Source organism: Amblyomma maculatum, chromosome 8 (assembly GCF_055883805.1).
Source record: "Amblyomma maculatum isolate TAMU_Amacu chromosome 8, ASM5588380v1, whole genome shotgun sequence".
Classification (NCBI taxonomy): domain Eukaryota; kingdom Metazoa; phylum Arthropoda; class Arachnida; order Ixodida; family Ixodidae; genus Amblyomma; species Amblyomma maculatum.
In genome coordinates this window covers 3,660,676-3,688,512 of record NC_139351.1, presented here as the reverse complement: position 1 = coordinate 3,688,512, position 27,837 = coordinate 3,660,676, and the positions used below count along the sequence as shown (strand labels likewise).

General features: G+C 45.5%; 1 protein-coding gene across 1 annotated transcript; it reads left to right on the top strand.

Moving 5' to 3' along the window:
* Nucleotides 1–1,256: 1,256 nt before the first annotated feature.
* Nucleotides 1,257–27,837, top strand: LOC146180459 (midnolin-A-like). The gene is made up of 5 exons (XM_084576056.1): nucleotides 1,257–1,567; nucleotides 11,911–11,998; nucleotides 16,370–16,426; nucleotides 17,713–17,883; nucleotides 18,784–27,837. Exons 1-5 carry the CDS (start codon nucleotides 1,407–1,409, stop codon nucleotides 19,273–19,275), a joined length of 969 nt encoding a protein of 322 aa, XP_084432182.1. The 5' UTR covers nucleotides 1,257–1,406; the 3' UTR covers nucleotides 19,276–27,837.

Genomic DNA, 27,837 nt, shown 5'->3' with positions numbered 1-27,837 from the left:
CCAGACTCTCAGCTAGCAGCACAATATCGTCTGCATACATCAAACCGGGGAGGCGCTGCTCTACCGCCTTTCCACCTAATCTATATGACAGGTTAAAACCTAGGTTACTGTCTTGTATCCTGCGTTCCAGGTTTATCATATATGATAAACCATGAACAGCAGCGGTGATAGAGGACAGCCTTGTCCTAATCCTTTGCATACTTTGACATGTTCCGTACTTCTTATCCCTTCCCATGTAATTTCTACTTTGTTATCCCGGTATATTTCCTGTAGGAACTGTATTATCTCATAACCGATACCTTCTTCTTTTAATATGTTCCACGGGGGTTGCCTGTTTACGTTGTCGTACGCCCCTTTTATGTCCAGGAAGGCCAAATACAAAGGTCTATTTTCCACTCTAGATATTTCGATGCATTGGGTAAGCACTAACAGGCTATCATCTAAGCGCCTACCAATTCTAAGGCCGTTCTGAAGTTCTCCGAGTATCTTGTTACTTTCTACCCATGCTTGCACCTTTAATTTCACCGCCTGCATGGCCAAACTGTACATAACAGATGTTATGCTAATTGGCCTGTAGGATTTTGTTAAATTGCACCTCCCTGTTTCAGCCAACCACTTCGAAACGCTTCTCCAGGCTTAACTTTCTAGGGAAAAGAATCAAAGAAAACAGGATCGCATTCAAGATAACGAGGGAAATTGTTTAAAGGGAGACAACGCATTGAACTACATTACATCAGTTATTCAGTTCAGGCGTTCAGTCGTGTCCGACTGTTCGTGACCCTATGGACCATGTCACGCCACGCTTTCCGGTCTCTCACTATCTTCTTAACATCACATAGCTTCATCTGCAGCGCCTCGAGAATTAACCATCGCGTTCGCTGCCTACCCCTTCTCCGGTGACCCTCAACCTTTCCCAACATCAAATCTTTCTCCAGCGACTCCTCTCTTCTAATCAGATGACCAAAGTAGCTGACCTTTAACTTTAGAATTTGACCCTCCAATGGGCAGTCAGGGTTTATGGTCGACAATATCGACGCTAGGGTAATGTAATGTCCGCAAATCTGGTCACGGAGCGGTGGCCCGGTGGCGCCGAAGCGGTGGCCCGGTGGCGCCGAAGCGGTGGCGATGAGAACTATGCGCAATACGGTTCTTCCGGGCGACTCGACGGGCCGCACCCAAGTGCCATTGAGCGGCCGTGGCAGTAGTGACGTCTGTTGCGACGCCAGCGCCGTCGCTGCAGCTCTGGAGGAGTACGGGGAAAATCAAGGGAGGGAACGAGAGCGGCGTGGGCAGCGGCGGTGGTAGGTCGGGGCGCGTAGCGGCTGCGCGCGAGTGCCGTAAGTGTCGCAGTTGGTGTCGCTAGTCGAGGTCGGTCGGTGCCGTCGGGTCCCGTCATTGTAAGCACCATGTCGGCCGAGCCCCGCATCACGGTCAGCGTCCACACTACAACCGGAGGCCGCATGCAACTGCAACTACAGCCACAGTGCACCATCGCGTCGCTCAAGAGGACGCTATCGGCGCGACTGCGGCTTGCCAAGGACCGAATGGTGCTCCTACACCGCAACAGGTCAGTGCTTCGCTATTCGCTTGTGCGGTTTGTATCGTCCGCATTGGTCCCGTAAGTGGAGGCCCCCCACCGAGTGCATCGGCCAGGCTTGTGCGCATCCATGAAGAGTCGCCGGGAGTATCGCCGTTCGACATTTGTGTGTGGTCACAAAGAGCTTCGTGACGAGCGCCTACACCTCCCCGGATGAATAGCTCGATGAAACCGAATACCGGTCGGCGGACGAGTCGTGCTAGCCCGAACGCCCACGCACGACCGCCGCTGGCACGCGAGGGCCGACCTCTGACGTCCTGTGTGCTGGTGAGCGCAGTAGTAGATGGAGGGAGCACTGGCCCGACGCTTTTGCAGGGCGTCTCGGGGTCGCTCACCGTGTAATCAACATGTGGCTCATGATTTCGAAGTGCGTCGGGTAACAAGGCAACTACAGCGCCGTCGCGAGAGCTTTCATTGCCCCACTTTGTTACGCGCGAAAAGCACGCTGCCGTTGTGAGAAATGGAGGTATCTTCTCTGCATTGTTTAGGGCGCGTGACGGCATCTCGCAAACACAACTTGGAGCTGCTCGCTCGAATCCGCGTTCCCGGCGGTAGAGGCCGGAAGTCGCGCCGTAGTCGAGGTGTGCGTACAAAACTGGCTGCCTACCGCGACATACCGGTTGGCTGCCTCCGACGACGAACGCCCACGGGTCGCCTTCTCAGAATCTGTGGTGGGTGGCTCGCGTGGGAACGCCAGCCGTGGCGATTTGCCGGGAAGCGACACCCACGCTCGCCTCGCGGCGGAAAAAGAGCGTCGCACATACTTTCCTTTTGACGCCTTCTTTCGTGGCCCTTCGCGGGGCCGGGACCCGGGGCTGACGTCGGCGGCGCCGCCTGTTGGCCCAATCGGGATGCCCCATCTCCACTCCCCCCCCCCCCCCCCCTTCCTTTTTTTTTTTTTTTCTTTCGTGACTGTGCGGGTTCAGTGGCTCGCTCTTCTGTAGCGGTGCTCTTTGCCGAGCGTGGGAGGCGATAACGGTGGCCGCGATGGCCATGCGCGACAAATGGTTGTAGTACTTACCATAGCAGTGGTAATCGCGATCCGTCGATATAGCGACCAAATTCTTCAGCGCTTGCGAGCACAGACACAGGACTGAGACGAAACAAACAAAAGGTCCAAATTGGTAGCATTATTATAATTTTTTTTTTTCGCAAGCAGACTTTTATGTGCGTTTGCATTTGTGAACATGTGCAGTCTTTTTACTGTTCGCCGGGTCGCACCTAGCGCGCTTTGAGTGTACTGCTGATAGGATGTCACGTTGTGTGTTTGGCTGCCGAGATCGCGTAATTGCGAATAAGCAAATACTGCTAAAACTGGTAGTGTGTTATTGCATTTTTCGATTTTGCAGTTATGCGACAATGCCACTTTTCAATAACTTTCCCTTCTTATCTCCTCTCTCTCTGTGGTCACCCATCCCCGCATCTTGCCATTTCTGAGGGATGCAGTTTGTGCCGCTTGCACCCCTTCCATTTCTCAAATGAATGACTACTCCCATCTCTTTAGGGAGCAAACTTTTCTCTTTGAATGATACGAGATGCACTTAGGACATGAAATGGTGAAATCAGAGAAATGACCATGACAAATTGAATGTACTACGAGCGTACTGCCACAATGCATGTCTTTGTTCCTTCTTTCCCGTCCCTCAGTGACGGGATACACAGTGATGTATATGGGCTTCACTAAAGCATTGTACTCCCGTTACCATTCTACGAAAAGAAGTGATGTTCGTAAGTAAAATTTAAACTTGAGCATGTTTGCTGTCAGTTAATGGTCTCATTATGCAGCATCCTCTGTAATTCAGAGGCATAGCAATGCTACTACTGACACTAGTCGATTATTCACGTGAAGCTTAGGAGCAAAATGCCGTGATGCCAAATTAGTCTTATCACGGCTTTCTCTTTCTAAGAGAGCTACTAGTGACCTGAAGCTTAAGAGCAAAATGCCGTGATTCCAAATTACCATCTTATCACGGCTTTCACTTTCTAAGAGAGCTACTAGTGACCTGATGAGCAGTAAATATAAGCCATGCGGTCTTTGTTTTTCAAAGTTTGCCAGCAAATCTTCAATTATAAACATGTTTGAAATCGCTGCACATGAAACTGACACTTGTTCTAGGGTTCCATTGCATTCATTCTTTGTATAAAACTAGTGTAGACTGTACATTTTGAAGTTTTAATGCTGGGTGCTGTGCTACTGTCATCAGTGACACTATCTTCATAGCACCGAAGGGATCAAGTCTGTGTGATTCTCAAAAGTGAGGAATACTCTGCATGATCAGTATGCGTATTGTGCAATTGCACTTTTTCAAGTTACAGGGTGTTCTAGCTTCCTTAATTATTTGAGTTTACTAATTGTCATTGTAATAGCTACAATGATGGGGGATTATTAATTTTATGTGTACACTTAATGGAAGTTTCTTTGTCTGCTGTCATTCTTATAAACACTTCACCATTGTTATTTATACATCAAATTAAGTGGTACTATTGCATCTTTGGTCGGTACTCAATAATGAGAAGTCCATTTTTTGGAGAGAACATTTCTGAAAATTCATACTTTATTAACATAGGTGTAAAATAAGCGATATCTGGTACACTGTTATTACAGACTTGTTTGTGGCGAATTTCAGTGCGAAAGCATTTGGGCTTAATTTCTTTTTTTTTTTTTTATCATATAGATTGAAGTGAAATGCCAACATGACCATGTGCTGTGCAATGATAGTTCACATTAAGCAACTGTTGGTACTTTAAATAAATTTGGAGCTCTCCATCATGGTGTCTCCTAGACTGTATTCAGCTGTGGTATGTTAATCCCCGAATTATGGTGTTTTTTTTTGTCTCCTTTCATTGTAGGAATAATTGATGCAGGACACTTTATCAAATGCTGCCTTGACATTTGAAGGCTTAGCAGCAGTGTGTTCTGCAAATGTTTGTTTGGCTCGTTGTTCCTCCTGATGACTTTATATCCCTGCCACAACACTAAGTGAACTGCATTCTGTGAATTCATAAACTGAGCGACTAAGATTTCTGCCAATTGCAGCCGGCCGAGAAGTTCACTCACCTGGAAGGAAGTGGCCCACCACTGTAATTCCAGGTGTAGCTCTGCTTGCTGTTAGTTTGAAGCCACCAATATGCTTTATTTGGTTTTAATGCCTCTTGTCAAGCGCTCGCAGAATATGACTAGCAGCTTACCAGCGTCACTCGAGAGGAAATGTCCAAAATTTGCATCTTGCCTGAACTCACCTGGCTATATACAGGGCACAAACATGGAGGAGGACAGTGCAGAGAGCTATGAAATGCAAAATGGTAGGTGTAACGTTAAGAGATGGGAAGCGTGCAGAGTGGGTCAGAGAAATAATTCAAGTTACCGACATTCTAGTGGAAATTAGGAAAAAGAAATGGGCGTGGCGAGGGCATGTACTGTGAAGAGAGGATAATTGATAGCCGTGAAGGGGATTCCAAGGGAAGGAAAGCGTAGCAGGGCACGGCAGAAAGTTAGGTTGGGGGGTGAGGTTAAGAAGTTTGCATGGGTCAAGTGGGTTAATTGCAGGAATACAGAAGAGGCCTTTTCCTTGCAGTGGGTATATAGTCAGGCTGATGATGGTGCTGCCTTTTGTAGCAAGTGCTTGCATGCATGTGGTATGTTAAAATTGAGGCACCAGCTCTGACTTCCATCAGAATCGGATAGCTGCATGAATGCGGTTGAGGCTTCTTGCATGCTTAGAGACCATTGCTGCTCTGAATTCAATGTCATTTGTAATAGCTAACTTCCAGGAAATAACTGAATCTAGGTTAAGTTTTAGTTCTTCAGCCAAAATAAATAAGAAAATATGAAGTGTTTTAGTTGATGACATGATCTCTTTATTTGAATGGAAGGAAGAAACAGCTCAAATGGACGGGACGTGTAGAAAGGCGAGACAGACTCATCCAGTCCGTTTGGGCTGTTTCTTCCTTCCGTTCAACATGAATCAACCAGCCCGACAAAACCCTCTCCTTGAATCTCTTTATTTATATTGCTTTAGGGGTGTTGTGGTCATTATATGAAGGGGAACGGTACATGTACCAAACTCTGCACTCAAGCGTGAACTTTGAGCATGGGATGCTACACACAGCCAGGCATAGTGGGGAGGGCAGTGTAGTTTACAAAAGTCCCTTTATAGAATTCGATAAGATTTTCAAAAAGTTTAAAGTAAAGTATAATATAGCTATGGCTGAACAAGTGACATTGCATTAGTAATACCAGAGCGTGACATAATGTTGTGATGGCAACTCCATGAACGGATCCTTGCATGCAACACCCACGAAGGGCCGAACTCTGTAGCACTGACAGCAATATGTTTGGCAGGTGTCAGAGTGCAGAACCACTGCACCTTCTGGCTGTGCTCACTTCTAAATTTTGCAAATTAACTTTGAAGATGAGGTGCAAAAAGAGTCTACAGTACTGAAATTGGATTACGGCGCAGACAGACAAAGGAACGGAGTGGCAGTATAGAGTGCTAACAACTCCAATTTTATTGAGCGATCAGTCACACATACCGGGTGTCCAAGCTAGCTTTAGCCAAGGGTTAAAAAATAAAACATTTGAGATATGCCGGAGAAACCACTTGTATACAGCTGCCAGCCATCTGTTGCACCACAGGCATTTTTATTTTGGTTTTAAGATTAAGTTCACAAGAGCGATGTGATGGGCTAGTTGGTACTGCATATCAGTACACAAGCAGCGCAGTTTAACAAGACACATGAGAAAGACGTGGAGACGGGAGTTGCGTGTCTCCTTTCTCGTGTGTCTTGTTAAACTGTGCTGCTCGTATACTGATAAGATTAAGTAATTAGGATTAAGTAAAATGTGATTTCAAAAGCACCTTCTGAAACCCCCATTCCATATATGTGTGATAAAGACACGTATATCGTTTTTTCAAGCTCGAAAGAAAGCCCGTGAAATACAAAAAAAAAAAAAATCACGTGACTAACGCATTCGTGAGCCACGATTGTGGTGCTCTCAAACGTGGTTTGAGTGAACGCAATTAGCTGTCTTCAATCGCATATCTTCTAGCAATAATTGAATGGGTTCATCGCATTCATTTATTTAGCATAAAAGATGACAAGAATGCTTAAAGGACTATATACACCTAATTTTCGGGTTCGTGTTTTATCCTTTGTAATTATGCCTACGACATTACTGTACACGGATCATCGCGTCATATTCGCCTACGAACGCTGAATAATTTATAATGTTATTTCTTTTCTTACCTGTTTCGGTTTCAACAGCCAAGCGATGGCTGTCAAGTCTAGGTGAAAAAACAGCGATATAATCGTTACTGTGTCGTTTCAATTAACTACAACGATAAAGCCAGCTTGTCTCCAGAACAGCAATCACTACAAGTGAAAAATCGATTATATCGCTGTTTTTTTCATGTCGCGCGTCAAGTCTTGATTGCGACGTCACAGCAATCTCTCTGCCCCTGAAAGTCCTGAAATCGAAACTGGCGATGAAAGAAAACTTCAAATTATTTAGTAGTCGTAGGCGAAAACTGCGTGCGGAATGTCTTGGGCATCATTGATAAGAAGAAAAATGCTACCAACATTTGGTGTCTATGCTCCATTAATTACCAAGTGCGGTTGAGCTTATAAACGCATTTTAAACAGTTTTTGCAGCGCGTAGCCGGACAAGGACGGAGGAACACGTAAGACACACAGGCGCTTCGTCTTTGTCCGGCTACGCGCTGCAAAAACTATGGAAAACCAACTAGCCCTGTCCTCTTCAAGCATTTTAAATGTTGCCGCTAGCAAATTTCTGCGCTGCTGCATGTGGAAAACGCCATGGCGAATGCAAAGATGAACTGCGTATATTCTTCCGCTAAACTGGTTACCTATTTCAAGGCTAGCGCAAAAGCTGGTGGCGTTTATGTATTCGAGAGAATGGGTTCCCGCGCCTGGCGTCGTCGCATCGAGCGACGGCCAAAACTGCGAGCATTGGCAGCATAGGACACAGACAAGAAAGGGACACCGCACATGTCCCTTCGTTGTCTGTGTCCTTGTTGCGCTGCTTTTCATTTTCACACTAATCTCTCGGCTGCTGAAACCGAAATGGTGAGAGAAGACAATTCATTTATAAATTATTTGGCGGTCGTAAGTGAAAACTACATGGTGATCCATATACAGAAATGTCTTACGCATCATTAACAAGAAAAAATGCCATCAAAAGTTTGGTGTCTATATTCCTTAAAGGACTTTCGAGGGTGAAACACTTGTTTATGATGATATGAAGGACTTCAGCTGCTGCCTGGAGAACGAAGCTGATCCGCCGCGAGCCGGACAGGTGGGGTAGGCAGAAGTTGCCCAGCCGACGTGAAATAGTTTAGGACGCATAGAGCAATGCGAGGACTGGCCGTGGGTCTTCATTCAGATCAGCACAGCGAGAGTTAAAGCCTCATCCACCGATTCTGCAAGCTAATATGCAGGCTGTCGGCGACTGCTCTCATCCGCAGCAAGCGTGGCTGTCGCGAGCGGTACGTGGCGCGCGCTCCGTCTAATTTTCGGAGACTATCGTTAACTGTTTCTGCTCGATGCAGGGTATCGCGTGATTTCCATCGATGACCGGAAGGGTTCCAACCGAGCCGTGTCATGCAGGCAACGCGTTGGACCTTCGCTGACGTCATTATCCCGCCCACTCATCGATTCCCCCGTGCCGTGTTCTCTCTGCCGCAAAAGTTCCAATTTTTCGCCAGTTTCGATTCGAAAGTTGCCAAGTTCACTCATGAGCGGAGACGATCGCTGGCTCCTAAAAGCAGGGTAGCGATGGACGTAAAGATACGAGTTGCAAAATTGATACAGCATACAAGAGGGTGCTTCTAGATAGTGCTATAGAAGCGACATGAAGAGTGGTGGCGCAAAAGCTGGAAGGTTCGGTAAAGTTACAAGTGTAGAAATAAAAAAAAAAAATAGTGGCTGCTGTGACGAAGTCTACTGGTGTGAAATATGCAGGCTCGAACTCTCGTTCAAAAAAAAAAAAAAACGCGGATTTATTTCGAGTTGCTGTCCCAAGATCACAAAACAGCGCGGCTACTTGGTACAAACAGAGAAGGGAGAATAACGGACAAGCGCTGACTAACAACTGAAGTTTATTCGAAAAAAGCACAGGTAATATACACTTTTTTTCTTCAAGAACCAGGACGCATGCGCTCCCAAACAAGCTTCAGTCTAATCATGGGAATCCAAATATACAATCTCAGTGTCATGCAGAAGCACCGATGGCGTGCTCACGCAACTATCCCCCCCCTTTTTTTTTTTTTAGCTCAGATTTCCGTTCTTCTGCTGTCCTTTCTCAGTCTTCGAAGTGCCTCCCTCAAAAGGAGGCTTTCGGAAGTCTCGGCTCTCGCAAGAATCTGGCGACACCTCCCGGCTATTCGTACTCTAGCTGTTACAGACACTAGTGTTGCACTGCCAAATGCAGAACGCTTCTCTCGGCAACACCACTCGCTTATTCCTGCTGTCATTTAAGGCCATTTCGACGCTGTCGCCAGATCTTGCACAGCGTTGACGTGGTTGTATCAGATCGAGTCATGCGCTGCTCCGTCCTCTTCAAAGCCTGCCTGCAGCGGCGTCTTTGCCCTTTCGGCAATGCTGGGAACGAAGGACTCCGAAATTTCTTTCCCTTTAAAAGTGAACTCGGACCCGTCCTTTCCTCGACTATTGCAAATTTGTGGCCTGTGCCGTGGTGTCGGCCGATGTCCTCTTTCGTACTCTGCTGTTCGGGCGAGCGCTGAGGGGGCGAACTCCCGGCATGAATGGTCTCTGAAATGATGTTTCTCAAAAGGACTTGTACAGAGGAGCCCACACACGAGGTTCGCTGAAAAAAGAAAGACCAATGTGGGAATGCATGTGTGCTGATCGTGTTTTGAGAAAATTTATTTTATTGGTGCATGCATTTTATGCCGTATCGCCAGGCTCTTTTTTGTGGTTGTGCTGTCGGTGAGGTTGCTCCTCTGAGGACCATCGCTTTCTCGGCGATTGGCAGCAGTATTGTGGGAAGTTCCGCCGATGTCAACGACGCAGTTAGCCAGTGAAATTGTCGGAGGCGAGTAAGAGTGGCCCGTTCACTTCGAGCGCCAGTGCGCACGCGCCGATTGGCTCTGATGCAAGGGGGCGTTCTACCCGCCAGCCCAGTGGGGGCGGCCGTTACCTTTACCCTTTTGAGGTCAGACGTGTGCTGTATTACGCACGGCAGTCTCCTGCTGCCCAACTTGATGCCAGCCTCCTTCGCCGACCTTATTTGTCGCAGAGCCGTAACGGCTCTGATTTGTCAGCCACTGTCCTGCTACTGCGAGGGGATGTGCCTCGTTTCTTGGGGGAATCGACCCTCGCCCAAAATGGGGAAGCATCGTGACGTCAGCAGACACACTCGAAGGCTTGACCTTAGGGGACAGCTCGGCAACAGCAGCGCGCGCGCCCACTCCTGCAGAAAAAGAAGCCGCGCTACGAAGCAAAGAAAGAGCGGGCGCGCGCGCAGGCCCTGACCCCCGGCCCATTGACGTCAGAGTTGACGTCACGCGGGGGTCGATCGATGCCGGGCGTCCGTGCCCGGGTTCCCCGACCGACCTCCCACCTTGTCGATGTTTGTAAACTACTGCTGCTGGGCCGTTTCTTTGTGTCTCTAACGCGGGGCCATTTTGAGGGCCGCCTCCTCTCCCCTCCCACACGTGGACGCCCCCGCCTTCTCCCCCCTTGTCAGGCTTCAGGGCTCTACTGCCTTTTCTTTCGCCTCGGTGTATGAGTCGCTTCCCGGCACAGTGCATTATTGTCGCGCCTTGCATTCATTCTCACACGCTCTTTTTTTTTTTTTACTCGCAACTGGGTGCGTCGCAAATTGCCCGCAGAAAAGGTTAACCAAGTGCTATGCTCTTAGCATGGTTTAGCAACTGCGATGCCGTCAAGTCTTTGGAGACCAGGAGAATATTGTGGGCACTTGGAAAATGTCAAATGCTTGATTGGGTCGCAGTAGAGGTTGGGGTTTTTATTTTCTGGAAGCCTGGAAGAGCAGGCATTTCTGATGTTTGCTTCAGAACACACTTTCAGTCTTTTATCGGTGAATATTATTTGTAAGGATGATTTGCCATTCATGCTTTTCTCCTTTTCTTTGTAGCATTTATGTGCAGTCAGAAGTGACTATTATAGAAATAATTGGTTTATGAACATTGGAGTTGTAAAAAAAATCGATCACCAATAAGAATTCCAAACATCAAAATCATACCAAAATAGATTTTCATACTTGCAGGCACACAGTAGAACATGACAAAGCAATTGTAATGCTTAAGTGCAAAACCGATACATGCAGGCTTAAATTGCCTTCTTATGTGGCTACCTTATCACTTAATACATTTTTGTCTGCACTTCTTTCCAGCTCCAGTAATTTTAGTGTTTTTCAGAGTGTATGGGGTCTTTCCAGCTCTTTTTTGTCCGTTTTTTTTTCTTCACTTTTGCAGATGTAAATTCAACATATTTGTTTCTGCTTTGTGTAAATTGATTTTTCCTGGAGAAACTTGACTGTGTGCATCTTTGCTTACCTTTTTTTGATGTTAGCTATAACTGGCGATTTTATCTGCTGCCTACTGCAGACCATTGTGTCCAAGCAGAGGGGATCCAAATACATATAAGCAACAACAAAGAAATCAAGAACCGATACAAATTTATATTCTTTGATGCTATAGCGCTAAAAGCCCCATTCACCGAAAATTCGGCTTTGACGGCTGTCCGCTGGTGTTGGCGTTGTGAGCAAAAAATCACAAGCATGGCTGAGCATGTAAGTCTGCATGTTTGGTAGGAGCTGCTAACTTAGGCCTCTTCATTCACATGGGAGAATGACATCAGAACGATGTTGCATTCATATTACCATGCAGGCATATTCTCACGGCTTGGTTGAAGCGGGGCTTTATATGGGGGCTGGTAACCTACGCTACTGCGTCATATTCTTAAAAGGCAGAGCTCAAATGTCCTTCATAATTTATAATTGCACTGTGTAGCTGTCTGTTTCAGTTCGAGAGAATAAAGTAATACTTAAACATATCAGTCCAAGCATATCAGGGTGTCAGTGAGTATTGTGTGCAATTGACATGGGCTCCCTCTTTCTTTCATTCCAGCCCTATGTGGCTTCTGGTACAAAAGCAGTTGGTCACTGTAGTTATTTTGACATCTCTGGCACAGATTGCTGGTGAAGTAACTGCAAAGGCCTGACCTGTCAATTTGTTTTTAGATGACTGTGTGGTTGAAAGCTGTTTTCCTGCCGAGACTGGACTAATCTTCTCTATCCTGTCTTGCAGGCAGCTGAAGGAAGGCACATTGGATTCCAACAATGTTCGCGATGGAGAGCGGCTTACTCTGCTGCCCAGTGTGGAAACTGGCCTCCAGGTGAGACCAGTGATTTGTTGAACAGGACATTTATCTTCAAAAAGGTGTTTTACAGGAAAAAAGCAGCAACCTGCACTGACATTTCTTTCCGGCAATCGCATCCAGATACTTTCTTCACTGTTTCTTTTTATATAGCAGACTTCTTTCTTTGAGTCTATCCTTTGGCTAAGCTTGCCCTGATTAGCACTGTCCAATTCTGTTTGTGGTATCTACTGGCCCCAGACATCAGTATTTTATCGTTGAGATTAGCGATGCTTGATCTTGTGCTTTTTGAGCACATTTTCAACATCTTCCCCATTTTTGTTTTTTTATTAGGTCTCTTCCAAACCCTGTGGGTAGCATTTGAGGCAGGGAAAATAGGAGCTCTGAGGGAAAAAAAAACAAATGCTGCTACAACATTTCAAATGATGATATTGTGTCTTAACATAATGCAGTTCGACGCACATTACGATTGCACACAACATACAAAAGAAGCCTAGCTTTTTTGAGCCATATAGAGCAGGAAGCGATAGATGAAAGAAATACACAAAAGCCTTAGAGGCAACCTGAGCCATTGCAGTGTTGTTCAAATGCGTATAGTGGGAACAGGGATGAAACGAGATGACTGTATGTGGAAATCCCAACCCAGTCGAAATAATATCTGCAAGGCAACAAGGAATATCTCTTGCTTTTGGACTTCCTTAAATTGTGTGCGCATGATGTCTTCAAGGAATTCTGCAGATGGGCACGGGAAAAAGTGATAGCAGAAATCGAAATAACTCTGCTTTGGCCATGCTTTTGTGCCAAATAGGTCACATGACATGTGCAGCCCATGCATTGCTCTTTGGGATTGGCACTAGTCGTGTCTCAAGCAAGGCCAAGCCACATCGAAATTCCAAGCCTGTGTATACATTTTCGCATGCATCGCATTCGGCACTGGGGCAATCAATTGGGTGTACTTTGTCAAAGAATTTGGGCCAGTTAGGTGAGCTGGACAATTTATGGTTGGCATATTGCCAAATTTGGTGTCTGCAAGTGAAGCTTTGTCTAAACGTAGTGTCTGTTTATTTATTAATACTAGAGTCGCTTGACTCCAAGCAGGGGTGGGCACAAAATAACACAATAAAATATCATATATACAAAGACATCTACATGCAGACAAAGATAAAAGATAAAAATTTTTCCATCATTGTAACGGTTATTTGCTTGGGAAACATGGTAATATACTCATGAGCATTGATTTTGATTAGATTGACTGGTGGATGGAAAAAGGCGCAGCAGCAGATCATATTTTCCTTACATTTGCATAGAGCTAAGCATCTACCCTGTTAAACTTTTTCGAGCGACACTTTGTTAGGTGGACAGAATCTGGAAACTAAGTGCTAGGCTAGAAGGCTTTCACGCCGAAAAGCAAGAAGCTGCAAAGTGTTGTCGAAACAAGGAAATAAAATATTTGCACAATTCAGCTATTACATATACTAAATTTAGATATTTAGACGGGAAACTTTTGTGACTGTATGCATGACAAGTAATTTAGAAGGTACAAAATTTGCCACAGTGTCGTGTTTAATTGAAAAAATTTGGTGTGCCTGTCTAGATTTTTTCAGTGCTGCTCGGAAGCAGTGGTCGCCATTCAGTCCCCATTCTCCTAACTGCATTAACAGAATGTACTTATTACACTAACCAAATGCAATGGAGCTAAATTACAAGGAGGTAATGTTATGTGGTGAAGTCCATTTTGTTGTGACAATCTAATAACTGTGATTAATTGCTAAAAATATTGATTCAGCTCGGTATTCTGCTCACTGCACAGTTTGTTTTAAGGCAAAAGCCTTTAATGGCTCATACTGTCGTTGACAAAAGCTGTCCGCGAGTGGCGCACCTGATTGGTCGACAGAGAAGCGGCACCACCAAATTCGAAGCGACCAACTAGAAGTCTTATGCCCAATCACCATTGAATCGATACTTAAAAAATAAATTAATAAACCTTGTCTTCCACCGAGGAATCAAACCTCCATCCCTTGGATTCCCAGCACAGCGCTTTACCACTCCGCCACGCCCTGGATCGGGAAACACTCTTCAGAATTCCCCTTGTCTGCAGTGAGAATGATAGCGGGATTCCGCGAATTACAGATACTACGCCTTTCCTTTCCTGTAAACGAATTATAGAACGCCAGTGAACTTTAATGCGTTCAATGAAATGCTGGTTGTGCTCGACAAGGGGCGCGCGATGTACCATCACAACAGGTCATGACGTCGCAAGGCGATTCATGCCTATACGAAGCTGACCCCACGGGGCGTCCGATCCAGGCGTCCGCTTCCTCAAATGCCGCACCACACAGCAAACAGAAGCAGACCCAGTGCTGTGCGATGTCAGTGCACGTTAAAGAACCCCGGGTGGTCGAAATTTCCGTACGGCTTCTCTCATAGCCTGGGTCACTTTGGGATGTTAAACCTCAAAACCAAACCAAACCAGATGTCTAGGAGGCATTAGTAGAGCAGGCATCAGCGGCGTTTCAAATTGATTTACAGGGTAGAGAAGGCACAGTATCTGTCACAATTCTCCGCGGACATATGTACCTCGCCATAAAGGAAGGGAGGAATGTGAAACAGTAGTCACCCTTTATTCGAAGCATCAATCACCGCCACATTCGCAACAGATGCATAGCAGAATGCGGCACTCAGGCTTTCGCTTTTCACCACTTTAGTCGCCAAAGTGTCTCGTAATATTTTGCATTTTCAAACCTTTTGTGGATGTTGGTGTAAGAGCTTTGCACTTGGAAGAACCACCTTACGTGCCTAAGCTTTTTTTGTTGCTGAAACCCTAGTGAATGCGAATAAAACAGCAGCTACAGACACTGAGTAACTGCTGAAGAACAAGGGGAAGTCACAAGTGCCGTAAAAACCCGAATATAATAAGTTTTTTCCCCAAATTCTGTAGAGTCAAATTTCTACCTCATATTACATACGGATTCAAACAATTCTCAGCTCAAATTCAGTTCTGCTTTCGTTATTGCTCAGCGCTATCATAATCAATACTCTTCTTGTTTTGTTTTTGTTTCTTGTTGCTCCGCCATTTTGATCGTGTTGACTTGTGGAAGCGCACACATTGGAAAAGTGGAAGAATTTCCCACGATGTCAGAAGTGCGAAGGTAGTATTGAGCTGCCTTTAAAAGCAAGGTTATCTTTGCTGCCCTGACCATCGGGAATTGTGTAGCTAGGCGGCAGTTCGGCGTCACCGAGGGCAGTGTTTGGGGCTGAAGAAAACGGAAGAAAACCCTATTTGCATGCATGCAGCGGCAAGAGAGAGTTTTTGGAGACGAAAGAGTGGAGTGTTTCCTGAAATTGAGCAGGATCTCGCCGCCTTCATCCAAGAACAGCGTGCAGCACACCTGACAGTAATCATCGAGCTGCTCCAAGCTAAAGGTTGAGAGATTGCCACGGATAAAGGCATTCCGCGGAGTGACTTCAAAGCTAGCGAAAATTGGGTGTGTCGTTTTATGCACCGAGAAGGATTTTCGTTGCGTCGGCGAACTTGCATCTCTCAGAAACCCCAAAAGCTAAGAGGAACAGCTAATGGCTTTCCAGCGACATGTAATACCACTATAGAAGAGTCACAATTTCCAGTTGGGCCAAATCTGGAATGCTGGCCAAACTCCCATGTACCTTGACATGACGTCGGCGCTCACAGTGCACGAAAAAGGCTGCAAGCAGGTTTGTGTTCGATTGACAGGAAATGAGAAGACGTGGATTACCATAATGCTGGCCTGCCCCGCGGATGGCAGCAAGCTTTTTTGTTGTGTTCAGACAGAACACTCTGGCCAAAGGTGAGAAACTCCGGAAAAATGTTGTTGTCCGGGGTCAGGACAAGGGGTGGATGGACGAAACTTTAGTACTTGGCTGCGTCAAGTGTGTGTGGTGCCGGTGGGTTCTGATCATTGCTCATGTTGGATGCTTTCCGCTACCACCTGGCCGACTCAGTAAAGAGGCTACTGCGCGAACCGCACACCAAACTTGTCATTCGGGGAGGGGTGATGTCCCAGTTACAGCCACTAGACGTTTGTACTAACAAGCTATTTAAGGATGCTGTCAAGCGGCGCTACCAGGAGTGGATGAGGTCGGGAGACCTCGAAGTAACTGCTTCCGGGCGACTGAAGTGGGCCTCTTCAGCGATCATTTGTAGCTGGATCGCGGATGCTTGGGCCAGCATTCCTGAGGAGTTTGTAAGCCGCTGTTTTAAGAAATGAAAGTGAGCCACGCGGGAACCGAAACCACAGCTGTTATACCATCTGCCCAGATGGGACCACTAGTTTCAACACACGGAAATTCTTGTTAAGCTATGCATTGAAAGTGGTGTGAGCAGTGGAGGAAGCCGTTGTTTTTCCTTTGCAGGCCATCAAACCTGAGCAGAGTGTGATGCAAGCCCTGGAGTCCCTGACTGATGCGCAGGTGGGTGGGTCCTCCTCATCATTGTGATGGACCGCTGACAGTTGATCAAGTTGGAATTACATATATTGAGGGCGGCAGGTCTGCAGTGGGCAGTGCAAGAGGAGGAGGGGTGGGATGGAGTGCAAACCCTGTTAGTAGTGATAATGGTCTAGGTGTTTTCATAAATTCAAGCACCCCTGTTCTGGGTGCATTCATTTCGAATTCTCTGTGGGCATCAGTTACCTTTTGTAAATTTTGGATCCTGGTAGAGTTGAACTGAATGGGATCACATGCAAAGATGTGGCGCTGGATGTGGCTCTTGTGAGTTTGGATAGGTTCAGTGTAATCTGCGGAACAGACAAAACCAGGGCGTTCGAGAGGTGACTTGTCCTTCCTTCCTCTCTCGTTGTTCGTCGCAGCGCTGGTAATTTGCAATCATGTACCTGCTAGCTCAAGTTTCCATATTACTACAGTGACTCAATACTGTTACCACTGCAAGGGAATTTGTATATAAAGTGATCAAATGTGTCGCGAGATTCACAGTGGATTAATTGACATTGGGTATGTGGAGGGGACAATATTTCTGACGTGTACTTAGGTTTGGTGTAAATGAAAGTCATGTATGCAAGTTTGTGGATTGATAGCGAAGGCAATGAAAAACTTCTAATGAAGCTAGCAGAAAGTTTAAGGATATACTTAGCCCATGTGGGTTACCCACTTATTATGACACCAGAGCACTTGTGTGATTCAACCTGTGGGACAGTTGCAGGAACTTGCACTTAGTGACCATAAGCTACTTCAAGTAGCAGGTTTCTATTATATGAGACTCATTTTGCAAGCTAACCTGGTCATCATGAGAAGTGTTACGGCATAGCAAACAGTCTTCAGTAGAGAGAAGAGTGGATGACAATATGCCAGAGGGGAGATTGTTGATAAAAATGAGGAAAAGCCCAAGGACAGAACCTTGGGCTGAATGCTATGTTGCGAAATGTTTGTCCAGAAAAGAACATGAAAGGTCAGGTGTTACAAAGTTGTGAGGTACAGAAGGGCTTATTCAAAGACAGCTTTTGGTGATAGGGATGAAAATTTTTTTCGGTAGATACCCTCAGTAGCAGAGCTAAAGCTGGTACGTAATGGCCAGTGCCTCGGGAAAGCTTCAGCTGAGCGACCTCTGTTCAGTTCATCACCATGGTGGGGAAGTCAGCTGCACCATTCAGTTGCTGTCTAAAGGAAGTTTTCTCTTCTCCCTCCCCCCCCCCCCCCCCCTTTCGAAGAAAAAAAAACAGCTGATTGCCTCTGTGGTGCAGGTGGAGAACTTTCTGTGTGGGCGTGCACCCCTGCACCTGACAATGCGGCTGGGTGACCACGTCATGTTCGTCCAGCTGCAGCTGTGCCCTCCGCTGGAGACGCCGCCGGCCACGCCCACCTCGCCCACCGCTCCACCGCCACCACCTCCAGCAGAGGCGCCACCTTCTTCGGTTAGTACACCTGCGGCCAATTCAGACCTTACTCACATTTGTGTAATGCAGTCGGACCTGTGTTGAAGCTTTTAATTGGTAGTGTGCGGTGTTAAACTTCCCAGTGTGACATAGGCCATAGCAGAGACCCAGTTTAGTGCTGTCAATGCTGCACCAGTTGCATCAACCTGTGCCATTGCATTAATTTTGCTACATGCTGCTCATATTGTTGGTTTTTGATGAAATACAAATCAGGTTCTCATCTGGGCGAAAACTTTATATGGTTCTGCACAAGTGTCTGGTAATTATCACCTTAGCTTGTGGAAACCCCACCAAAATGAGAAAACAGTGAGAGCATAGATACATTTTTTAGAGTGAGTGGAAACTAAAATCTTGCTCACTTTTGGCCTAAGTAGTAGTTGTGGACCTGAATCACTTTCAGACTTGAAATCAGGGCTTTCAAAGTTGTCTTCCAACTGTTTGCTCCTAGCCTGATATGAAAAATCTGCAGCTAAAGTGGCCGAATCATGCTCTTGACACCAGCTTCTCCTGGGTGTGATGTGAAGTGAGCTCATTGTTATTTCTCTCCATCAGCCGCCACTTCGCTGCAGACAAAAACACATTTTATCTTTAGGAACATGTTGGAATAAAGTATCTGTAAATACAGTGCAGGTTCAGTTTTCAAACTACTTTCTGGCAGCGTGACATGTTCCAGCACATAAATATTTGCTTGGAAGAACGTACAAATCGATCGTTCATATCTAAACGGTGGCCCATGGCCAGTCCTGAAAGAGTTAGAAAAGACTTATGAGACTTGGCAAATATCCGAGCTCTGCATGTCAGGGTCTGACCATAATGAGTAAGGAATAGATATAAAACTGAGGTCAGTGTCAACTGAGAGGCTGTGTGTTTGGTGAGCAGGTGCCAGGCAGTGGTGGAGCAGTGATCGACCAGCTGCGCCACTTGGGCCAGGGTGTCTACTCTGGCAGCTTCTCGGGCACCCTGGGGCCCGAGCTGCAGGATGGCGAAGGTCGGCCGCGCCGACATGTGGCCACCATCTTGCACATTCTACGGGATCTGCTGGGTGCCAGCCAGGGGTGGCGAGGACCACCCACCCCTACTGCCACCACCACCTCTGCACGCCTGACCACCACTCATCTCCAGACTGGTGAGGGGAACCCACCAACTTCTTCGACCTTGCCAGGCGACGACGTGACGACGCCACCGGCGTCACCGCGGCTCGATGACCTCCACCACCAAGAGGAGGAACACCGGGTGCTTCGAGGCAAGTTGGACCAGATTCGAGCTACGCTACGGGAGAGGCGGAGGGCAAGGCGGAGGGCATCCCCCTACCCAACAGCCGGCACTAGCGCACCACCTGCGCCAACGTCGGATGAGCCAGTCCTGGTGTGAGGAAAAGCCTCAGGGGGGGGATACCACTCCGACCGGCACGACGTGTTGTCACCTTGGACAGCATATGGTGCCTGCGTAACTGTAGCCCCAATGTTTCCTCTAGTATGCACTGATGAGCATCACATGAGAGAGCACATTTGTGAGGCTAGTTTTGAACTGTAGGGAACAAAGAATGGCTGGCAGCCGTTTGGTCACACCAGTGGGGAAGCTTTCCATGCAGCGCTTCAGTTGGACCAGGGCTCCGAGGTTTGCCGACTCCTTCAACATTAGTGGGCAGGGATGTTTGCAAACGGCACGGGTGTCTGCGAGCAAAATTAGTGTGAGATGCAGTCACAAAAACTCATAAATGTAGTAGTTCGACTGCTGAATTAAAACAGTTGGCACACTTCAGCACTTTCCAAGTTGGCTGCCAGCAATAGCTTTGATTTGCTGTTTCACCTGCGAACATCTGCAAAGAAGCTGCAGGTGATAGGTTTCAAAGTGAGCTCCTGCACGTGGTGTGATCAAGAAGCTCCGAAGGTGGGGTGAGGCCCAAGAAAACTTTGCATCTCGGTAGATGCAGTATGCACGCCTAGCACTGCTCGGAGGCTCTGGCAAAGTTTCTGGTGGGCCCAGCTATAGAAGCGATGCCATGCTTGTTGAAAAGTTTTGCTTTGTGCAACCAAGGCATTGAATCCTCACTGACTTCAGCTTATATTTTATCAGTTGATGCAAGGTGTTGGCATCGTCTGTGCGGATTGGATCATTGAGCATTGGTTGTGCTAGCACATAGAACCAAAGTTCGCAGGGTTTGTGGCGTTGCACGAACAACTGTAGTGCTCCGAGGGTGGCTTTGTAAAAGCTTGCTTGCAAGCACCATCCCTGTGAGAGCTCTATTTTTTGTTTCAGTATTAGAGTTTTGTCTCCCTTTACATATTTTTCATGATATCTACTTGGCTTTCACGCTTTGTCCACATTGTCTTTATTTTGTTCCTTTTTTGTTTTTTTGTCAGTTTCACACGAGTGGATATGATTATAGGTAATTCGGAGTGCATTAGTCTGAATATTTCAAGTCTCGGAGACATCAGAGGAAAACGAGGCTTCTCTAAGATTGGTGTGCAGATGTGTGAAGTATTATCGTGCAAGTTTCTTTGTCTAGCCAAGCTGCTTCACAGCTGCTTGATTCTTACTGCACCTGTATGACACAAATGTTGCCAGTGTGGATGAGTGTCATTCTGCACTGTACGTAATTTCTCTACTTACATTTTAGTTGGTTACCAGGATAAGGTTTAGCAGAATTGGGTTGATAGACAGCAAAGACTGCATGATATTTTTAATCCTATTGTTCTGGATTGTTGATCAGGCTAAGCTGTTACTGAGCCTCCTTATCTCGAGCTTCTGGTTAGAATTTCAGACCTTTTTGTTTGAATTTTTCTTGGCTAAGCGAATACAAGTGGCAGCCCTGACAGTTTTTACCTGCAGCTGCAGTGGCTTTGAATCCATGCAGCTTTGACACCAGTGCAGAACACTCGGCAGTGAGCCAGGGGCTCTTAGTCAGCGGATTGTTCATTGTTGCAAAGTATTTTGCCTTCTAGGTGAATACATTTCTTTATTTTCTGGTCTTCTTCAGATGTTCACTATGTTTTGACCAGGTATTGTTTTTAACAAGTCCATACAAAAGGCAAACTGCAGTTTATGGTGTTGTGTACTTGGATTATACGGGGTGTCTCATGCAACACCTGCCGAGAGTTGGAAATGTATTTTTGTGGGCTTTCAAAACTGAAGCAGTATTTTGGGTGGTCACATCAACAGAGGACAGTATTTTTTATATTAACTGAATTGATTAACCAAAATTGGATTCCCAGCTCCTCAAGGTACTTTGGTTTTGTGAATAAGTATACACAATCCAAAATGTATGGTGAAGTGCATATTATGAAGAGCATTCATCAACATGCACTTCTGAGCTTGATAATTAGTAAAGAATAAACATTTTCTTTTATCTTGTGCTTTTTTTATTTATTTCCCTCCGGGAACAGTGGTTATTTATGATCTTTTGTTGTGCACAGCATTGTTTGGGAGTGTAGAAATGCGAGAATGAGAGCAAGACTGCATAGACTGGAGGAGCACTAACATACTATTACCACTTCTCTGTTTGGAATCTTTATTTTGTATTAGTTACGCAGCTAACACATTAATTTTTGATGCAGGAAAAATACTCGTGTTGGCTGTACATGAATGTTTGCAACGTTGCATTAGCTTGTAATTCTGCCGTCGTATTGTAATTTCATCCAGTGCATATTGGTTGTTGATCTTTTCAAAACTTAATGTGTCACTGGAGTTTTTAACCTGGGGCTGCGTCTATGAAGCTGAGGTTTCTAATAGATTACGAATGAGTTTAAAAACATGCTCAAAGAGAGAATTGGATTTTCATCTTCGATTTTATCTTTGCTGTTCAAAATGCATTGAAGTTTTTTCACAATGTCTGAACGTTTTGGATTTCTCCATTCTCATGAGCTTTATGGTCTTTTCGCTTGTCGCACTCTTTTATCGTGGAGCTCTACTTCTGTGCATTGCAGTGGAGGCATTTATAGCAGCTGGTTGGTGAATGGAAAGAGTTGGAAAGGGAGCCATCAAAAGGAAAGAGGATAGGCGATAGACGGGATGGTTTTAAACACTACAGCAGCAGATGGGACACATTGGAAGACTCAAGCTTTGGTCTTTGAGGGCAGAGCCAGCCTATGCAGTGGCTTGTTGTAAGGATGCGTATGTGCTGTGTGGATGTCTGTATGGGTTGAAGAACCCTTGGAGGAGTTGAAATTGATCCTGAGTTCTGCATTTGCACTCCCACCACCATGCCTTCCTGTGCAGCTCTGTTTAGGTGTCCATAGTGGTGAGAAAGAGTCGAGCAGTTTGGGCTTCTCTCGCCAATAGTGGATGACATCAGCAATGAGCTGAGGCCAGAGTCAGAGATGGCAGATTATTGCTTCACCTTTCTTTTCCTCGTAACCAATTATTGTGAATAATGCCGATCCAGGATATGTCGAATTATTGCTGATATCGAACTGTCTGAATATCCATCTTCAAAAGCATAGCAGTTTGCGCATTCATGAAACTCCCATTAACGGCACATTCGTTATGTTTATCCTCTGCTCAATTCTGTTCTCTGTACAATTCTGTGCAGTGCAGTAACAGTCTGCCCTTTAACAGTATCTTGAGAGGTGATGAGAAATTGGGTTCAACTTCAAAAATCCAACGCAAAAGTACAGTCGACGTCATCCCTGTGTAGAGCGCTCGATCGGCGCACTTCCCTGCATAAAAATCGATAGCTCGTCACAGTTTCTACATTTTACAAGCAATGCTTCTAAGGAAGTAGATCCACACAGACCTATGAGGAAGATGAGCATGAGCACTTTGTCCGCAAGTCGTGGGTTCATTTTTAATTTGTTTTTTTATTGCGCGATGAGCAATGCCTGAGCGCTCTACACAAGGGTGACGTCGACTGTACATCAATGTTCGCATTTATCAAACTTCTGTTAATGGAACGTTCGATGTATAGAGATGAAAAATCGGAGTTAAACCATGTTTTTTATTTTAACAAGAAAAGGCTTTCTGTATGATCTTTATTGCACCCATTCCTTCTGAGAGTGATAAGTAGTACTACATCCACTCCAGACTGGCTGTCAGAAGAGGCAGGCTGTGGAGGATACACAGTCAGCTCATGCCTCACTCTTTGAGAGTTTAAAATGTAATTCCTCTCATAATCTTGGGTTCCGTGCTCATTATATTCACCATATAGGATAAGTTAGCATCCTATACTCGTTTCTTGGAGGGACTGTCCCTTTAATTATGAACGCTCAAGTAGCATCTGTGCTTGCAGAACATGCTTTGATCAAATTTTTGTGCTATGCTTCCTTTTCAGTAAATATTTGGCCGTCAACAATGTTTCGCTTCTCATTTTATTCTATTTGGGTAATGCCCGATGATATTAAATGAAGGTTAGGACAAGTGTGTAACACTCGTGTGTAAGAGATCCTTCTTTTGATTACTGTGAAGGAGTGTTTGTTTCCTTACTGTTAGTACAGTGCAGTTGATGCATAATGACATTGAGAAAATTGAAAAATGCAATTATAACAGATTATTACTGTGCCTGGACCGGCGGAAAAAAGAGAATTGGATACCAAGGGAAGGAAAGCTTAGCAGGGGGCGGCAGCAAGTGAGGTGTGCGGACGAGGTTAAGAAGTTCGCAGGGGTCAAGTGAATGTGGCTAGCACAGGACCAGGTTAATCGGAGGGATATGGGAGAGTGGGAGAGGCCTTCGCACTGCAGTGGGTAGAGTCCAGCTAATGGTGACAAAAGTACCCCAACATTTTTCCATGCATGTAGGCTTCCCCTCTAACCAGCATGATGAGTCAATCAGGTCGATCAGTGCAAACATCATAAAGGGCTTAGAACACTTTTTTACCGGATACGTAAATAGACATAAAATAACAAGCATGCTTAGTTGGAAATTTATGCTTGTTAGATGGCCCATATACTGGTGGCAGTCCTTGGGGGCGGGATAGCACCCAGTTCCTAACTGTTTGCAATGCTATCTAATTGATTTCTCCATGCCAGTTTGCTTTCAGCACTTATGCAGAGTTTTGATGACATTCACACAAATTTTCGTGGTAAACATTTTCCGGGCAGCAAAAAGCTACCGTTTTATCTGATGTGCCGCTGGTAATCAATTGCTACATATGGTTTATTTTAACATAGGGGCAAAGGAAAAACTGATAAATCCCGAGAATTTGGTTTGTTATAAGTGATATATCGTTATATCTGGAATTGTTAACAGTGGATTACACTGTCTTCATGTTTTGAAGGGCCGCTGAAATGCTACTTGAGTTAAAATTTCAATGCGAGAATTCCACAGAGGTGGTATTTGTATTTGAGTCAAAGTTAATAGCTTTGCGCGGAACTGATAATTTACAAATATAATTATTAAACAGTGCTCCTAGCGACCGCTTGCAACTGATTTGGACAATGCATCCCCACGTACAAACTTCTCCACCGACGTCAGTGCTTAGCATGCCCACTCATTAGATGCTCCCAAGTTATGCAGGCAGGACAGGGCAACTTGTGAAGAGGAGGAGCATCATTTTCGATCGCCCATATGTTCGGTGCTATTGAAGCTAGCTTAAAAAATTTGTGTTACAGAGAGGGTGGGATACCTATTGCTCATTTGCTTTTTTCTTTCAGTAAAAGGCTTTTCACGGGCACCTTAAATATTCCAAAGGGGCTGATTTGATTTACTGGCAAATTTTTTTTACTCCTTTTGCAACGTCACTGCATGTTAGAGCCCCAAGAGGTTGAAAATAGTCTAGAGCCCTCCATTACAGTGCCTCTCATAACTTTGGGATGTTAAACCATATAAAGCAAAGCAAACCAAAAGCAGCAGCTTTGATTTTAGGCCGAGAGAAATAGCTGACCAGAAAGGCATTCCATCCACTTTGGTGCATGTATCTTGGTGCATGCCCCATTGGTCTGCTGTAGTTGTGCTTTGGAGTCATCCTTTCCTTCATTGGCAGATCATGTGTTTTGCTTTGCCATGCTGAGGAGCTGGATAGTCAACAGGATCGTTCACACTTATTATGCTTGGTGTGATTGAGTGCTTCTTTCAAGTGACCACTTAGAATTTGTTTTTAATTTCTTGGCTTGTATTTTGTGGGACACCCTGTACACCCAACGCAGAGGCCTGTGGCATAGTTGTAGGAGTTGTAGGAATAAACAACACAGTGTGTTTATTCAACTGCACTCTAGTATTTCTTGCCATCTTTGATAGAGCATTCTCAAGTATTAAAGATGCACGACAACTGTATTTGCACAAATTTTATTTTTTCTTTCCTTCCTTTGTTTCTATGGGTTCCATGAGAGATGTCTTGTGTAAAATTGATTGCATAGTATTTTAATTTGTGACACTTGCCTACCTCAGTATTTTTGTTTAGTCAGCTTAGCTGCAGTGCTGTGCACAGATGGACAGCTGGCACAGTTGTGTTGCGAAGAGAACAAACTAGAGGTGCAATTGATTGGTCATGCGTCCGATTTTGTTTGGTGCTTGCTTTGGCAAGTTGTGTGGCCTTGGTGTACAGGTAGCGGCATCATGAGAACGAGTGCGTGAGCCAATGGTAAATGCAGGCCCGTTGCATGCTCTTGGGGGTAAACTTTATAAAAGGAGGCCATGTGCCACGTGCTTCGGAAAGTGGCGTGGAAACCATGCGTGCCAAAGTGCTCGTTTCCAGAAATTCAAAGTCACTGTTTCACAGAACTTGCAGGTAGACTGGATGGTTTGTTTCAAGAAGCAGCATGGCATATTCAAAAGACATAGAAGAGAAGGCCACAGAACACTGTTCTTGATGCTGTTCTTGGAACTATTACTGTTGTGAAAACATGGAGGCATGCATTTAGCATACACTGGTGCGTGCCCCCAGTTCTGAGATTAGAGAGGTGCCCTGTTGGTTTGCATTGGCACTGGCTTGCTTGCTACATGGGTAAAGTGATGAGCATGGGAAACTTGCTAAAGTGGTTGTGGCTGGCATTTGTGGTCGTTTTTCATTCCGGCCACTTTTCAACATCTTTACTGCAGGAGGCATGCTGGAGAGTGTACACGCTGATGAAATTGACATACCTTTCGAAAGAAACATGGTGCATTTAACACCTGGGCTATGTTTATCAATATGCGTTCACGTGGCGAAGTACTGTCAGTTGCAAAATTTCACCCTCCATCACACTCTTCATTTTAATGGTGTGCAACAACAGGTGGTACATTGACAAAGGCACAGAAGTTTCAGTGCAGAGCTTAGCCTTGAGCAGTTTTATGCAATTTTCAGTGCTGATGTATGAGTAGTCACCTTTGTGGTTTTGGGTTTGTTTTGGGTCCCTTCTAAGTGCATATACTTGAAGGCTACGGGTTGCCTCAGAAGAACAATTGATACCTTGAGAAGAGTTACAGTTGTAAACAAAGTGGAAGGAGAGCAAAATGGCACAAATGTAGTTTAATGCAAGCATAATACATCTCTAGAATGAAGTCTGCTTCATAATGGTAGTGGTTGCCATCATGAGGCAGCATAAGCTGAAACAGTGTCTGTTGCATGACAAAAAGTACACAATGGGCAACTTGAGGCTGCTGAAGCTCGGATTTATACTGCTAATATGACAACTGCTGCCACTTCAGCAAAAGGTAGCTTTTAAAATGCCAGTATAGGAGATGGCTGGCTACTGGCCCATTTTTGCAGCTGCTGCTGCTAAAGGTATTCTTGACAGTCTGGAAGCCTCGCTCGGAGATAATAATCACTGCAGAAGCCATCTTCCCCTTAGCATATGCACAGAATTTGTACCATGCCTCAATTCCTTTGTTCAGAATCTGTCACGCTCGTCTGGTGTGGTCAGACAGGTGTCCAGAACTGCGCGTCCAATGCATTGCACGGTGACTGGGTTCGAGATAAATTGGCATATAGCAGTGCGAGCGTTGGCACAATGTCTTTCACGGCTGATGGAAATCCAGGCCTGTGTGTTTGTAGGCTGTGAGCACTGATCCTGTATTGCTGAAAGATCAGTGCCAGCTGAGCTGCGAGTGTGCCATGCTGCTGCTATACTGTTCGCAATGCATCATGGCATCGCTTGATAGCGTTGGAGCATGTGCGCATGCTTTGTCAATTTTTTTGCACATTTGCAGCTGTGCAGTTGCCAGTGCTCTAACAGTGACGCAGAGCTGTCACTTGTGACCCACAGATCACGCAGGCCAGTATCTTGGTAAACTGTGAATGTCACGGTATCCACTGTGCGTGGCACCTGTCGGACTACTCAATACAGGCGTGATCGAATTTGTACTTCTCATGTACTTTCAACAAGTCTTTGTTTGTTCATGAGGTGGCAGGCGTGACAAGGTTATGGCTCCAATAATATTGAGTCGTATGCACTGACAGTTCTTGCAATGACTACCAACATGTTATATTTGGGACGCACATGTTCTTGTGTTCTTCCTCATGATGGCTGTTGTGATAAGTGAAATGGGAATGGTCACCCGTGAGAGGAAAATGCCGAACTGTATGTCCCACTTTGTTTGTGGTTATAGCCATGTTCACTGGAACACTATATGCCTCAAGTGTTATGCCACGGTCATATTTCTATTTCTGGTTCACATTAAAATGGCATCGTTCCCATGATGTCGCAGCAGTCCTTAATAAACAGTACAGTGTTGTCACTAAACACCACTTTGCAGTCATCATGTTAGTAGTTGAATGGTGTACCACCACTGTTACGTTCCCCATCTGACATTACTTCTCAGAAAGGCGTCGCTGCCTGTGTGGTCGTGTGCAGAGTGCTTGAGCAAAAAACAATATTCGAGAGTTTTTGCCACCTTTGAGAATATCAACAACGATTACATGCAAATGGCCTACGAATGTACAGCCTGTTTTTGTGCTTTGCGACAGTCAACCAGTATTTATCTGTTCATGTTTTTGTCCTTTCTCACCGTGCCCTCACGCAACGGTTTCCAGTCATAACCTGAAGGTGTACTGATCGGAAATAAATCCTGGTCAACAATAA